Below are 15,617 nucleotides of genomic sequence, written 5' to 3'. Positions count from 1 at the left end.
CTGTCCCAAGAACCCATAGTACATAAATCGAATTTAGGTTATCTCGAGGTAAAATGCTTGATCCCCGGAGTTTCAGTTGAATATGTATCATGGAATTATGTCAATGAATTGAGGAAGGAAAAATATTGTTTTTGCAGGAATTAATTATCCCCTCATACATGTTTTGAAATACTTAATATATGGGTAATATGTCTCCTTGATTTCAAAGGGACAAGAGTCAACTTTTAGCAAATGGTATGATTATGACGATTGTCTCTTCAAGTTCTGTATAAGAGTTAGATCTGAGGTTTACTCTCCGACTTGAAAAAAAGCTACTTGTTTTCTCTTTCTGTATTATTGTTCAGTTGGAAGTTACTTTGCAGAGAACAAGTTTGTACTGGTACAGAATCCAGGAACACTGGGTACGTTAACTGCCCACTTTCATAAAACTGAAATGCTGTTGAGAAAGGGCATTAAACCCAAAACAAACAAACATACTAAAAGGTTTAGTAGATTATTGCTCATAATGATAAACGCATTGTGAAGTTGTGAGACAAATAAGAGCTGTTAGTAAAACACAATGTATTCAGATGATATTTCTATTATATTTTTGTATGCCGTGACCTTGTCCTTTGACTTAAAAAAACAAAACTTTAGGAGTATTCTGCCGAGTACTGCCAATCCTCTTGAAGTGGAGTTAAATACTGTAAAATCATTTAATTTCGCGGGCATGAAATTTCATGGTTTTGGTCAAAACGGCAATTTCGTGGGGATATAAATTCATGGATTTCAACTTTTGAACATAAAATTAATGGGAATTTTACTTGTTCGTTGGGATTAAATTTTGTGGATTGACTCAACCACGAAATCCACGAAAATTAGTCCCCCACGAATACTAAAGTCTCCACAAGCATTGTCCATTACTTAACCAGAAACATGCACTTATCTTGAAAACATGAGAGCCGTGGTAACCCTAGAGGCCTAGATCTCTTGCACGAGTTTCTCTTCGCTTGAACATTTTTTGGAATAATGACATGATATTAAGAGGTTACAGGAATCGAGAAACGCAATGAACTAAATGTAAAACAAGAGCTTGACTATTTAAATGCCTTCTCTCTAAAGAAGTTTACTTGGATGAATACAAGTTGAAAAAGCGGCATAATTTTGTAAAAATGCAAACTGTTATGTAACCTGAGCAATACATGTCAGATCACCACAGTGAACAATATATGAAGTTTCAGGCCATTCCTGTTAGTGGGTACTGAGATACAAGTTTACATAGTAAAACTTAACTGAAAATTGCAAAGTCTAGAAAGGGGCATTATTTTATAAATAAGAGGGCCAAGATGGCCCTAGGTTGCTCACCTGAGAAACACACCGTAACAGTATAAACATGTTTGACCTAGTGATTTCATGGAAACACATATTCTGACCCATTTTCATTAAAATTGGAGCAAAAATCTCGAGTGTAAACAAGTATTTTCTTTGATATGACCAAGTGACCTAGTTTTTGACCCAAGATGATCCATATTCGAACTTGACCTAGATTTCATCGAGGCTATTATTCTGACAAAATTTCATGAAGATCAGACCTAGATTTCATCAAGGCTGTCGTTCTGACCAAATTTCATAAAGATCAATTGAAAAATACAGCCTTTATCGCATACACAAGGTTTTTCTTTGATTTGACCTTGTGACCCCGTTTTTGACCCAAGATACCGGTAACCCATATTCAAACCTGACCTAGATTTCATCAAGGCAACCATTCTGACTACATTTTATGAAATTCCAGTGTAAAATGCAGCCCCAATTGCATACACAAGATTTTTCCTGAAGAATACAGCCTCTGTCGCATACACAAGGTTGATCTTTTCAGTATAATGGTACTAGGTCGGGGTAGCTTGTCACATGTCAACAGCATGAAATTCCAGTGAGGCAGCACTATAAAATCCGTTGTGCTTACTGCTACAAGTAATACCCTAGGTCATTAGACTAAACAAGAGGGTCATGAAGGCCCTGTATCGCTCACCTGACCTATTGACCTAAAGCTCATCAAGATTAACATTCTGACAGTTTCTTTAAGATATGGTCATAAATGTGACCATTAAAGTGTTAACTAGCTTTTCCTTTGATTTGACCTGTTGACCTAGTTTTTTATCCCAAATGACCCAGATTTTGAACTTGACCAAAGATCATCAAGATTAACATTCTGACTAAGTTTCATGAAGATACAGTCATAAATGTGGCCTCTAGAGTGTTAACAAGCTTTTCCTATGATTTGACCTAGTGACCTAGTTTTTGACCCCACCTTACCCAGATTTGAACGTGACCTATAAATCATAAAGATTAACATTCTGACCAAGTTTCATTAAGATATGGTCATAAATGTGGCCTCTAAAGTGTTAACAACTTTTCCTTTGATTTGACCTGGTGACCTCGTTTTTGATGCTACATGACCCATATTCAAAATGAACCAAGAGATCATCAAAATTAACATTCTGACCAAGTTTCATGAAGATACAATCATAATTGTGGCCTCTACAGTGTTAACAAGCTTTTCCTTTGATTTGACCCGACAACCTAGTTTTTGACCAAAGATGACCCAATTTCAAATTCGTCCAAGATTTTATCGAGGGTAACATTCTGACCAAGTTTCATTAAGATTAGGCCAAAATTGTAACCTCTAGAGTGTTAACAAGCTTTTCCTTTGATTTGACCTGGTGACCTAGTTTTTGACCCCAGATGACCCAGTATCAAACTTGTCCAAGATTTTATTGAGGGTAACATTCTGACCAAGTTTCATTAAGATTAGGCCAAAATTGTGACCGCTAGAGTGTTAACAAGCTTTTCCTTTGATTTGACCTGGTGACCTAGTTTTTGATCCTAGATGACCCAATAACAAATTCATCGCAAGATTTTATAGAGTAACATTCTGACCAAGTTTCATTAAGATTGGGCCAAAATTGTGACCTCTAGAATGTTAACAAGCTTTTCCTTTGATTTGACCTGGTGACCTAGTTTCCGACCCCAGATGACCCAATATCGAACTCATCTAAGATTTTACTGAGAGTAACATTCTGACCATGTTTCATTAAGATTGGGCCAAAATTGTTTCCTCTAGAGTGTTAACAGTCAAATTGTTGACGATGGATGACCGACGGACGACTGACACAGGGCAATCACAAAAGCTCACCTTTAAGCACTCAGGTGAGCTAATAATTGTTAAAGACACTTAACCAATACAGACATACACTTCACCATACTAAGTATCGCTATGAAACTAAACGGTCTACTGCCATTTCTTTGAAAGGGGCAAAACAAGCAAGCGGGCCATAACAGTTTTATGTTGCTCATCTGACTAGTGAATATATTGTTCTGATAATGTACATTTGGATTAAATTTTGTGAAAACTGCTCAAGAAATGTGGCCACTTTCGTGCTATTGACCTAGTTTTTGACTGCATGCGATCCAGTTTACAATTTGACCTAGATATTACCAAGACGAACATTCTGACCAATTTTCATGCAGATCCCATGAAAAATATGGCCTCTACAGAGGCCACAAGGTTTTTCTATTATTTGACTTACTGACCTAGTTTTTGACCGCATGTGACCCAGTTTCGAACTTGACTTACATATCATCAAGATGAACATTCTGAACAATTTTCATACAGATCCAATGAAAAATATGACCTCCAGGGAGGTCACAAGAATTTTCTATTTTTAGACCTACTGACCTAGTTTTGGACCGCAGTTGACCCAGTTTCGAACTTGACCTAGATATCATCAAGATGAACATTCAGACCAACTTTCATGCAGATCCCATGAAAACTATGGCCTCTAGAGTGGTCACAAGGTTTTTCTATTATTAGACCTACTGACCTAGTTTTGGATCGGACGTGACCCAGTTTCGAACTTGACCTAAATATCATCAAGATAAACATTCTGACCAATTTTCATGCAGATCCCATGAAAAATATGACCTCTAGAGAGGTCACAAGGATTTTCTATTATTTGACCTACTGACCTAGTTTTTGACCGCAGTTGACCCGGTTTCAAATCTGACCTAGATATCATCAAGATGAACATTCTGATCAATTTTCATGCAGATCCAATGAAAAATACGGCCTCTACAGAGGTCACAAGGTTTTTCTATTATTTGACCTAGTGACCTAGTTTTGGACCGGACATGACCCAGTTTCGAACCTGACCTAGATATCATCAAGATGAACATTCTGACCAATTTTCATGCAGATCCCATGAAAAATATGACCTCCAGAGAGGTCACAAGGATTTTCTATTATTTGACCTACTGACCTAGTTTTAGATGGCATGTGACCCAGTTTTGAACTTGACCTAGATATCATCAAATGAACATTCAGACCAACTTTCATGAAGATCTTGTGAAAAGTATGGCCTCTAGAGAGGTCACAAGGTTTTTCTATTATTAGACCTACTGACCTAGTTTTTGACCGCACGTGACCCAGTTTCAAACTTGACCTAGATATCATCAAGTTGAACATTCTGACCAATTTTCATAAAGATCCCATGAAAAATGTGTCCTCTAGAGTGGTCACAAGCAAAAGTTTACACAAGCACGCACGCACGGACGACGGACGCTGCGTGATCACAAAAGCTCACCTTGTCACTTTGTGACAGGTGAGCTAACAAGAGGTCCATGATGGCCCTATATCGCTCACCTGTTTATCATTGCACTTCTTGTCCTCAGAAAAAATATCTAAGTCCAAAGGATAGAGACAACAATGGGAAAAAATTTAACCAAAAAGAAAAAAAATTCTTAAAAGGTACAGATATGTCAAAATACACCTAAAAATTGGAAGTACCATCCATGTTGTACCACAGAAAAGTGGTGTTGGTTTTAGCCAATAACAAAAAAATTACTAAAAATAAGCTATTTATAGTAACGTAAAAGGGAAGTTATTAAAAAATAATTATTGTAAGTGAACAAAAGAAGGAATCTGTTGACATAAATGAAATTTCAGATCAGTATCTTCATTAGTTATGAAGATATACCAATTTTAATTTGAAATAAAGGGAGGTAATCTGACACAAAATCAGTCCATAGTTATCTACCCTGATTGGCTCAGTCCAACTAATGACAATAATGAAATTTCAAATAAGTCCTATAAGTACTTACTGATATAAATCCAGTTTGATTACAATCAGGGGAGGTAATCAGATATAAAATAACCTACGATTGGATCTGATTTGTCATGGAATCCAAGATTTATTGTTGTTGAAGATATTTTGGAAGTTTGTATCAAATAAAACCATAAATGAAGTCTCTATATGGCTGCAAAAGCCAAAATAGCCAATTTTGGACCTTTAAGGGGCCGTAACTCTGGAACCCATGATGGAATCTGGCCAGTTCAAGAAAGGATCCAAGATCTTTGGTGATACAAGTTGTGTGCAAATTTGGTTAAAATCAAATCATAAATGAAGCTACTATTGTGCAGACAAGGTCAAAATAGCTAATTTTGGCCTTTCAGGGACCATAACTCTGGAACCCATTATGGGTCTGGCCAGTTCAACAAAGGAAATGAGATCTTATGGCGACACAAGTTTTGTGCAAGTTTGATTAAATTCAAATCATAAATGAAGCTGCTATTGTGCAGACAAGGTCAAAATAGTTAATTCTGGCCCTTTCAGGGGCCATAACTCTGGAACCCATAAAGGAATCTCGCCAGTTCAAGAAAGGAACCCAGACCATATAGTGATACAAGTTGTGTGCAAGTTTGGTTAAAACAAAATCATAAATGAAGCTGCTATTGTGCAGACAAGGTCAAAATAGCTGATTCTGGCCCTTTCAGGGGCCATAACTCTGGAACCCATAATGGAATCTGGCCAGTTCAAGAAAGGAACCAAGATCTTATGGTGATACAAATTGTGTGCCAGTTTGGTAAAAATCAAATCATAAATAAAGCTGCTATTGTGCAGACAAGGTCAAAATAGCTAATTTTGGGTGGACGGATAGCTCAGTGGTTTGCACACTGGCCTTCCAATCCTGAGGTCGGGGGTTCGATCCCCGGCAACTACTCGGGAATTTTCAGAAACGCTTTTCAGTGTTTCCCACCCAACTAGAGGTGTACTGGTCAGGAAACCAGGCAATCCTTGCGTGTATCAGTGCTATACACTGGGCACGTTAAAGAACCAGGCTGTCTATTCGCAACGAGCTAGGCTAAGTTAGCCGGACAAGCCTGTATCTGATTTCTGATCTCTGTCTTGGGGGCTTTGTCTCACTCTGTCCCTCTGGTGAGATCGCTCTGTGTCTGTACTAGTAGAGGATGAATTATGCGCCCTGTGTGGCTGCAAAGCGCCTTTGAACGTGAAATTGATCATGAAAAGGGCGCTATATAAATCTGGTATAATAAATCTGGTATAATAACCCATAACGGAATCTCGCCAGTTCAAGAAAGGAACCAAGATCTTGTAGTGATACAAGTTGTGTGCAAGTTTGGTTCAAATAAAGTTATAAATGAAGCTGCTATTGTGCAGACAAGGTCAAAATAGCTAATTTTGGCCCTTTCAGGGGCCATAACTCTGGAACCCATAATGGAATCTGGCCAGTTCAAGAAAGGAACCAAGATCTTATGGTGATACAAATTGTGTGCCAGTTTGGTAAAAATCAAATCATAAATAAAGCTGCTATTGTGCAGACAAGGTCAAAATAGCTAATTTTGGCCCTTTCAGGGGCCATAACTCTGGAACCCATAATGGGATCTGGCCAGTTCAAGAAAGTTCAAGAAAGGAACCGAGATCTTATGGTGATACAAGTTGTGTGCAAGTTTGGTTAAAATAAAATCATTAATGAAACCACTATCGTGCAGACAAGAAATTGTTGACGGACGCACGAGACGCACGGACTGACGACGAACGAAGGGTGATCACAAAAGCTCACCTTGTCACTATGTGACAGGTGAGCTAATAAAAAAAAGACAGGGTCGGTGCTTGATTTTTTGCTAGACCAATTTGAAAAAATTAGACCTCACGCAATTTTTCATAATGGAAATCTATGGGAAAATCTAAACTTTCATAACATTTTCACGAATAGAAATTTTTCTACAATGTAAAATTTAATTAAACTTCCCACAGCTTTAAATTAACACATGGCCTATAATGTGTTGAAATAAAATGTACAGGTCCGTGTGCTTAATTATGAGATATTTGACCATGATTAAAATGAACAGCACTTTTCACGCTAATTTTAAGACATTATTTTGTATTTTTAACACATCAGATGTTTTAGTATCATATTTTAACTTTAGAAAGACTAACAGTGTCATTGTAATAAATTTACACAGAGGTTATTATTAATTCATAAAATGATTTTCATTTCCGTACGCCAGATCCAGGCTTTATTCCACGTTTTCCGGATAAATGACATTACGCCATCACTTCCGGTTTATCAAACGTGCAGAACTACCATAAAAATTGTTGACGAACTTACAGATAAGTGCAATCAGGATAGTTCAGCCTTGGAACACTGCCAAAGTGAGCAAAGAAAAAACCAACACATTATTAAAGAAATTTATTTTTATTTAGTTCAGTTTTGAAAATACACCTGTAGTTTATGAAAATACTGTCTGCTTAAAACTGCTTTGCCTTCGAAAATTTCTAGCAAAAAGGTAACACAAAACTGTTGAAACATGCGTCTTGGATTTCTCCTGAAAATTTCCAGCTCTCTTGAAACTTTGGACTTGACAATTTTCACAGGCAAAGAAAATTTTACAGCAGAAAATACATTTCACAAACAAGAAAAAACAAGAATGATAAACAAATGTGAATATATATGTATATAAATAATTGTATACACTAACCAGTGCTAAGTCTGGTCATATTAATATAAAAATATGCAACAAATTTACATGAGCCGCACCATAGGAAAACGAACATTGTGGCTTTGCAACCAGCATGGATCCAGACCAGCCTGCGCATCCCCACAGTCTGGTCAGGATCCATGCTGTTCGCTAACTGTTTCTCTAATTGCAATGGGCTTTGAAAGCGAACAGCATCGATGCTGGTCGCAAAGCCACTATGTTGGTTTTCTCGTGGCACGGCTCAAATATGCAACAAATTTACATGAAGCTTCTGGACCAAATATACAACAACAAAGTGCTATAACCCTCGTAGTTAACTACTGCTATTTTTCAGCAACCAATATTACACATGAGAAGTTTACTCTCTGCGGCTTTGGCTTTAATAGGGGCACATCTCCAATTGTATTCAAAAAATATTTTTTTTTTTGACAAAAGTGTACAATTCTTTTTGTCAAATGTATGATTTAATTGAAAAATCTTAACAATAAGTTCTATTCAATTGCAAAATCTCACAATTTATTCTTTGGAAAAGTTAAAACCATACAATATATACCACAGCTTTCATATATCTGTAGCCTAATCATTAACTAAGTTGTTGAACCAATTGTCTGTACAGCACTACAGCTCCGCTGCCGCAAATTACGTTACACTTGTGACATCAGAAGTATGTTTAGCAACCAAGAAAACTTAGCTGTGTTTACACTGCAGGTAGCACAAAAGCAAGTGTCTCTTTAAGAGAAATGTCATACTTGAAAAACAACATTTTAGATATCTGTTAATAAGTATGCAAGCAAAGGATCATAACTATTCATTTAATGTCCAACAGTCAGTAATGTACAAACCCAAATTGTTATCTACAAGATGGTATAACCAATTTTTCTGCAATATTTTCTCAGTAACTTTGATCACATTTTCTTGGTAGTATTACACAATCCCTGCCTTTTACCGAGGGCAGTATGACGATTAAACAACCTGCAAAAATTGATGCTGACCAATGATTTAGTCAAAGGTCGATATCACTTTTCCAAATCTTCATACTGACCAAAACTAAAAGGCAACAACTGTTTTATCATAAAATCCAACAATTCAAAGGTCACTTTTATGGTAAAATTCCAAACATTTGCAGCATCTGGTCAGCTTCCAGTGATTTGGTCTTAAATTGTGTATCACAAGGCCAATGTTATGATGTCAAATTGTCATGATGCCACTACTTGAGATCAGTATGTGTTTTTGGCTCTGCTTAGGAGTAAATACAATTTTTTCTTAGATCAATGGAAAGGACTATAAATGAGCCGTGCCATGGAAAAATCAACATAGTGGTTTTGCGACCTGCATGGATCCAGACCAGCCTGCGCATCCGCGCAGTCTGGTCAGGATCCATGCTGTTCGCTAACAGTTTCTCTAATGGCAATAGACTTTGAAAGCGAACAGCATGGATCCTGACCAGACTGCGCGGATGCGCAGGCTGGTCTGGATCCATGCTGGTCGCATACCCACTATGTTGGTTTTCCCATGGCGCGGCTCAAATATAGTCTTAATAACCATGTTGTAAATTGGATAACTTTATCAATAACTGATTTTTCACAAGTTTTCACCATTATTATTTTCCATGTTTTTCTGTACAAAAACATCTAACACATTGAAAAGAATGTTAATGGTAACAGTAAGATATCACACTACTTTGGAAGGTAATAATTAACAGTACTTACAGAGTATTAGGCAGACAACTTCTAGAAAAGTGTGAAATTTACACAACTCCCAACAAATTTTTATAAAAAATACCAACATTTTAGTATTTGTTAACCATCTACAGGCTACAGTCACTAGCATTCTCACGATTTTCAGTGAGTTTTAAACCCACTGTTTAAGGGAACAAGCGACTGCGAGTCAATGACTTGACCAACAAAATTCAAACTCTAAAGAAATTCTCAAAAACATCATTTCTAAAACAAGTCTACAAAGAATGTAGACCAATACAGACAAAAAGGTACAGCACTAAAATGGACGGAGCAGATTTTCTAATATCAAAATTCGGAATAAAGATGCCGGTTTAAATGTCAGAATGATTACCGGTAGGTGTAAAACTGCTAAAGACCAATATGTCTTTTCTATGGCACATAAACAGTTTTTGTTAAAAAGTTGGATCTTTAATTAATCTTTGTGTAACACTTGATTGCATTTATGACATACTGTATTTTACCTGAAGTTTGGGACACAAAGGAGTATTTTTATCATTCCAAAAAAAATATTGAAACAAAGAATGTTCCAAACTTTAGTGACGTTGATTTTACCTGCTAAAATTCATTTATTAACATCAAGTTTACCTATAAAAATCTATTGTTTACACATCTGTAAAATGTATCTCGAATGGAGGAAAATAAAATGTGAAGGATTATAGAAATACAAAAATATAAATTGAAATGTATGATGGAAATGGATATATTTTGATATCTTACACCTTTTTGACATTCCAAATTCAGCATACATAAAGTAAATTGTTCTTAGTATTCAAGAGAAGTTCAAAATTATTTTATAGAAAATTCTCTATTTTCATTTTGTAACTACCGTTATACAGACGAAATGCACATTGTTTCACATACTTGTAAAGCAAGTATGTGTATTACTGCGAAATTTTTCTGAGAATTTGAAATATTCATCAATACATAACGAAATAGAACATTATCCTTCAACGTTACCTTTGTACGTACAGTAAGCCTAAAGAATAATTAACTTGATTTCTCTAGAACTGAAGTTTATTTTTTTTTGTTATGTTTATTTTGCCAAACAGTTTTATTTAAAACAAAATTTTGTCAATCTTTTTCATTAATGAATAAAACATGATTTTGCCATTTTTTCATCTGCACCCAAAAGAATGTGCAATGCTGGGAGTGCATTTAACTGACTTCTGTTTAATTACTTTTGAGTGTAAATTTGTATTCTAGAAATATATTTTTTGTGTAGTATCAGCATAAACAAATCAATATTAAGGTAGTTCTGCACATTCTTAGTCTAATTCTAACAATGTAGAATTTGATTTAACTCTTGATTTTTTTTTCAAACTACCGGGTAAGTACCAGTTGGCATATAAAATGGAATTGAGTTTATCAAATATGCAGAACTACCTTAACAGTTATATTCCTCACTAAAAAGCAACAATGCCCTTTAACTGTATCAATAACTTATCACACTCTTACTATCAGACAGTACAAGATTTACAATATATATAAAAACCCTACACTTGGAAATAAGCTGTCTATCTCTACAAGTAAATCCATAAATTTTGAACAGGTATATAAGAGTTTTACAGTAAGTGTGTCTTGATTAAGAAAAACATCTAAATTGTAATACTTTAGCTGCATATTATTATATATATGTATACCGGTCATAAGTTAGTTACCAGTTATATAATTTGTTGATAACTGCAACATAACTGAAAATATGCTTTTCCTTAAATCCATTAATATCCAGTGTCCGGATACCAAAATGGCATGTGGTGACTACCCTCCCCTCGATTTTTAAAGTTTTTCAATAATAGTCAGAATACACTAGTGATGTGGTAGCCATTTTGATTGAATAAATTTCCACAACACAATGTATAATATATTGGGTCAACATGTGACGTCTCTTGACTAACAGAAATGCCTAAAACTTGTAGGATGCAAGCCAAACATCCGTACAAGTTAAAATGACACCCTCTCTTTTAGATTTATAAAACTGACTAATAAAATCAATATAAATGAACAGATATAAACATTTAACATACTAAAACAGTTCATTATGACGTAGACCGTGAACAGAATTAAATATACATTTTTATACAGTTCAAGTTAAATGATAATGTACATGTATATCACATTTTTCGTAGACAGATCCCACATTTTACAACAAAACATCCCACTATTTTCACAGACTTACAACAATATGCTTCTCAGCATTGTATAACCAATGCAGAGGATAACTCATACACAGACTTTCATTATGTAAGTTTAGACTTTTATCATTTTACATGAATTGTGGAGAAAGTTCTTTAAATCTATGTTGACTGGGCTTTTGTTTCCTTGACAAGTACTGGTACCGTAGTGAGGGACTGCTGAGACTGGGGTCACTGCCCCACCACCCAAACCTCTCTCCCTCAGGAAACAAGACATTTTTCTTATATATATACTACTGTACTTCAATTTCCCTCTTCTTTAATTAGTTTAAGTTACTGTATTACAGTACAAGGGTTGAATGCAAAACTGTTATAAGCCCTTCTGTATTTAATATCAGTTCATATGACAGTATTGCATTAAACCCTTGAAATTTTAAATTCATATACCCTCAGCCGGCTTTTATTATGCTAGAGCTTTTTCCAATTAAACATGATGAAAATGTGACTAGTTTATTAGTAAAAACAAAAATTACTTTAACAAAAGTTAGAAATATATCAAAGATTCTTCAATCAACTTCAAATCACATCAAATAGTTTTGCAATCTTAAACAGAAACTGAAAGTTCATCTACCAAGAAAAGTTGAAAAAAAAGTACCGTATATTAGTATCAGTTTATCAAATTTACTCCCAATGTTAGCTATCAAAATTTCCCCCCCGACATAAAAACTACAAAACAAATAAAAAGAGATCCCCTAGATAATATAAATACAACTTGCTACGTTCATATTCAATCTTAGAATAAACTGTCTTTTTTTTCTTTCTTATAATTTTGGTAATTCCAATGATCCTTTCAAAATGTTTATAAGAAGCAGAACTGAACTCCAAACCATATAAAGCATTTCATCATTTACCTTCACCCTGCTAAATTTCTCAAATGGACTGGTCCATCACATAAATTTTGGCTGTACCACTTTTTATGCAAAGGGGTTTTATTGGAAAATTTACTGACTGAATAGCAACCAATGCAGAGCATTATCAGCTAAAATCGCTGTTGGCAAAATCACTTGCCAACAGCAGGCTAAAGGTAAATGATTAAATTAATACATAACTGAATATAGACTGCATACACACAGCATTAAAGCTTTAATAAATACTGCACACAATTTTTATATTGCATTGTTTGACATATACATTAAAACAGTTTGCTGGTCAGGAAAGTTTTAGTTAAATATTCTAGTAAGCATTGCAAACTGTCAGAAAGTTAGGTTAACTATTTAAAACATTACTTCCCTTTACTGATTTACAATATATTCTTTTTTTTTAAAAAAAGCCTTAGTTTTCAATTGTTGTGTGATACTCTCTTGGATTATGTCCATGACAACCTTTCTAAATTGCATTAACGTTAAAAGCAATAATTATCATCACTTGACAAGAAAGTTTCAACATCAAATTCCTGGTCAAAAATAGAACTGGTCTAAACAGCATGAGTAATAACAGTACACAACTGTTTAACATTGATTTGCTTTAGCAAAAAGTAAGTTTAATCCAGTGTCGCATATTGTCATAAATAAATAAGAACAAAGAATTTGATTCTTCACCAAGGACGACAGAAAAAAACACAAATTTTATAAAATTCTATCTTTCCCTGCTTTGCAGCTAAAAAAATATCACTGGTCCATTAAACACTTTAATAATAAATCATGTCTGACATTTAAAAATAATGAAATATTTAATTATTAAAATATCTTCTTGACCATTTTTGGGGGGTGAAAAAAGTCTGTTAAATATCTACTTAGTTAAAAGTTGTTTTCTTACAACTGCCAGTCAGTGAGAGACAAATATTACATCAAATTTTGTTTCTCATAACTTAAGATTCATTACAACTTGACTTCAAATTTGCAAACTTTCAACGTATTTATCTTTCTAAAAGTAACATTGACTTTTCTGTGACGTTTCCTTTTTACAAAATATTTAGTACATCATACAGATGCTTGCATATTTAATTCCTGCTCATATGAACTCTTAAATTTACCGCTGCATATCTGACCATGAAAGCTGAAGAGCCTTGTTCATTTACTCAAACAATAAAATTCTACAGAATAGTATGTTTGTACAAGTATTTCAAACTGTATTTCTCATCTTCTGTTATTTACCAATGTCAGATTTCCACTTTCTGTTATATTCTGTTGTATCTAAAGATACTGAATATTTTTCATTTTAATAAGTACCTCTAAACTGAAAATTATAAAAAAAAAATTCAGTTTACATTCAGCAGGACTGACCATCACAGCAACTTACGCACACAGTTTTGTAAAGCTGTACTTCTAAAGTCTGTGGTACCTGGCCTGATTCAGTAATGATTTAGCTTCAGGCCCAGAAACAGGGAATAGGCGAGCCTCACTTTCATTCTCTTTCCACTTCCTGCCATTAGACTGGTTCTTCACAACTTCTACGTTTGCATGGTACAGTTAATTATAGATTATGAACTAAAACAAGAAACTAACAGTTCAAAACAAAATTTCTTTATCTTTTGTAGCATCTCTAACATAAGAGGTAAATCTTTTCAGAAATTTTGGGTACTCCCTCTTGTAGACGGCACGAAGAACAGAAGCTGGCGCCCAGCCTCCTGGATTAACTGAAATAGAAATGGTTTTCTTTATTTTACTACAGTAGCTTTTAAATACATCGGGCATAATGTTCTAATAATCTTTTGTTGATGTTGCTATACTTTAACTCATAGAACATATATAATTTGTGTTATATGGTGATATTCCATTGATGTTCCACATGCCCACTGAAAGGCTTCCAAACATGAAAGAATTGCTCATCCCTTGCTTTGCCTCAAATCCATGATGCAGCAGGTTAGCATGTATCAACCCTTACTCTGTTAAATTTCTATAACGAACTTGTCCAACTTTCAATTTGGACAGTACCATTAACTGTTAATAGGGGTGCTTACCAAAAAGTTACTGCACAAATGTGTAGGCTAATCATGATCTACACTGGTCGCAAAGGCATAATCAATTTTGTCCAGCATGATAAGGGTTAAATGTTATCATTCTGACTTGGTTGACTAGGGATACTTATTTCCAACAGCTACTCTGTTAGCTTATAATGACATGAAATGCTGACAAAATTGAGCTTCTTCCTCCCTAACAGTAATACCAGATTTTTTTTTCAATTCCATGTCTCAGCTCAACTTTGAGGTCTCAAATTAACCTCATTTCAGTGCATAATCATTGATAACAAAATAATAGACAAGAGGGCCATGATGGCCCTATATCGCTCACCTGTTATCATTGCACTTGAGGACAAGAAGGTCCTCAGAAAAAATATCTAAGTCCAAAGGACAGGAACAACAAAGGAAAGAAATTTAACCAAAAAGAAAAAAAAATTCTTACAAGGTACAGATATGTCAAAATACACCTAAAAATTGGAGGTACCATCCATGTTGTACCACAGAAAAATGGTCTTGGTTTTTCCCTACGGCCAATAATAAAAAAGTTACTAAAAATAAGCTATTTATAGAAACGTAAAAGGGAAGTAATTAAAAAGAAAGTTGTAAGTGAACAAAAGAAGGATCTGCCAAATAAATCTGTTGACATAAATGAAATTTCAGATCAGTATCTTCATTAGTTACGGAGATATGCCCATTTTAATTTGAAATAAAGGGAGGTAATTTGACATAAAATCAGTCCATAGTTATCTACTCTGATTGGCTCAGTCCAACTAATGACAATAATGAAATTTCAAATAAGTCCTAAAAGTACTTACTGATATAAATCCATTTTGACTACAATCAGGGGAGGTAATCAGATATAAAATAACTTACGATTGGATCTGATTTGTCATGGAATCCAAGATTTATTGTTGTTGAAGATATTTTGGAAGTTTGTATAAAAAAAACCCATAAATGAAATCTCTATATGG

General features: G+C 34.7%; 1 protein-coding gene across 2 annotated transcripts in view; it reads right to left on the bottom strand.

Moving 5' to 3' along the window:
* Nucleotides 1–7,514: 7,514 nt before the first annotated feature.
* The window catches only part of LOC123522819 (ceramide transfer protein-like), a 51,689-nt gene continuing 43,586 nt past the window's right edge, over nucleotides 7,515–15,617 (bottom strand). For both annotated transcript variants that reach the window (XM_045300249.2, XM_045300250.2), the window contains one exon: nucleotides 7,515–14,322. In XM_045300249.2, coding sequence (XP_045156184.1) covers nucleotides 14,195–14,322 — 128 coding nt within the window. In that variant the 3' untranslated portion in view covers nucleotides 7,515–14,194. The remainder of the gene's footprint in view (nucleotides 14,323–15,617) is intronic.

Source organism: Mercenaria mercenaria, chromosome 8, assembly GCF_021730395.1.
Source record: "Mercenaria mercenaria strain notata chromosome 8, MADL_Memer_1, whole genome shotgun sequence".
NCBI classification, from domain to species: Eukaryota; Metazoa; Mollusca; class Bivalvia; order Venerida; family Veneridae; genus Mercenaria; species Mercenaria mercenaria.
This window is presented reverse-complemented; position numbering and strand designations above follow the sequence as displayed.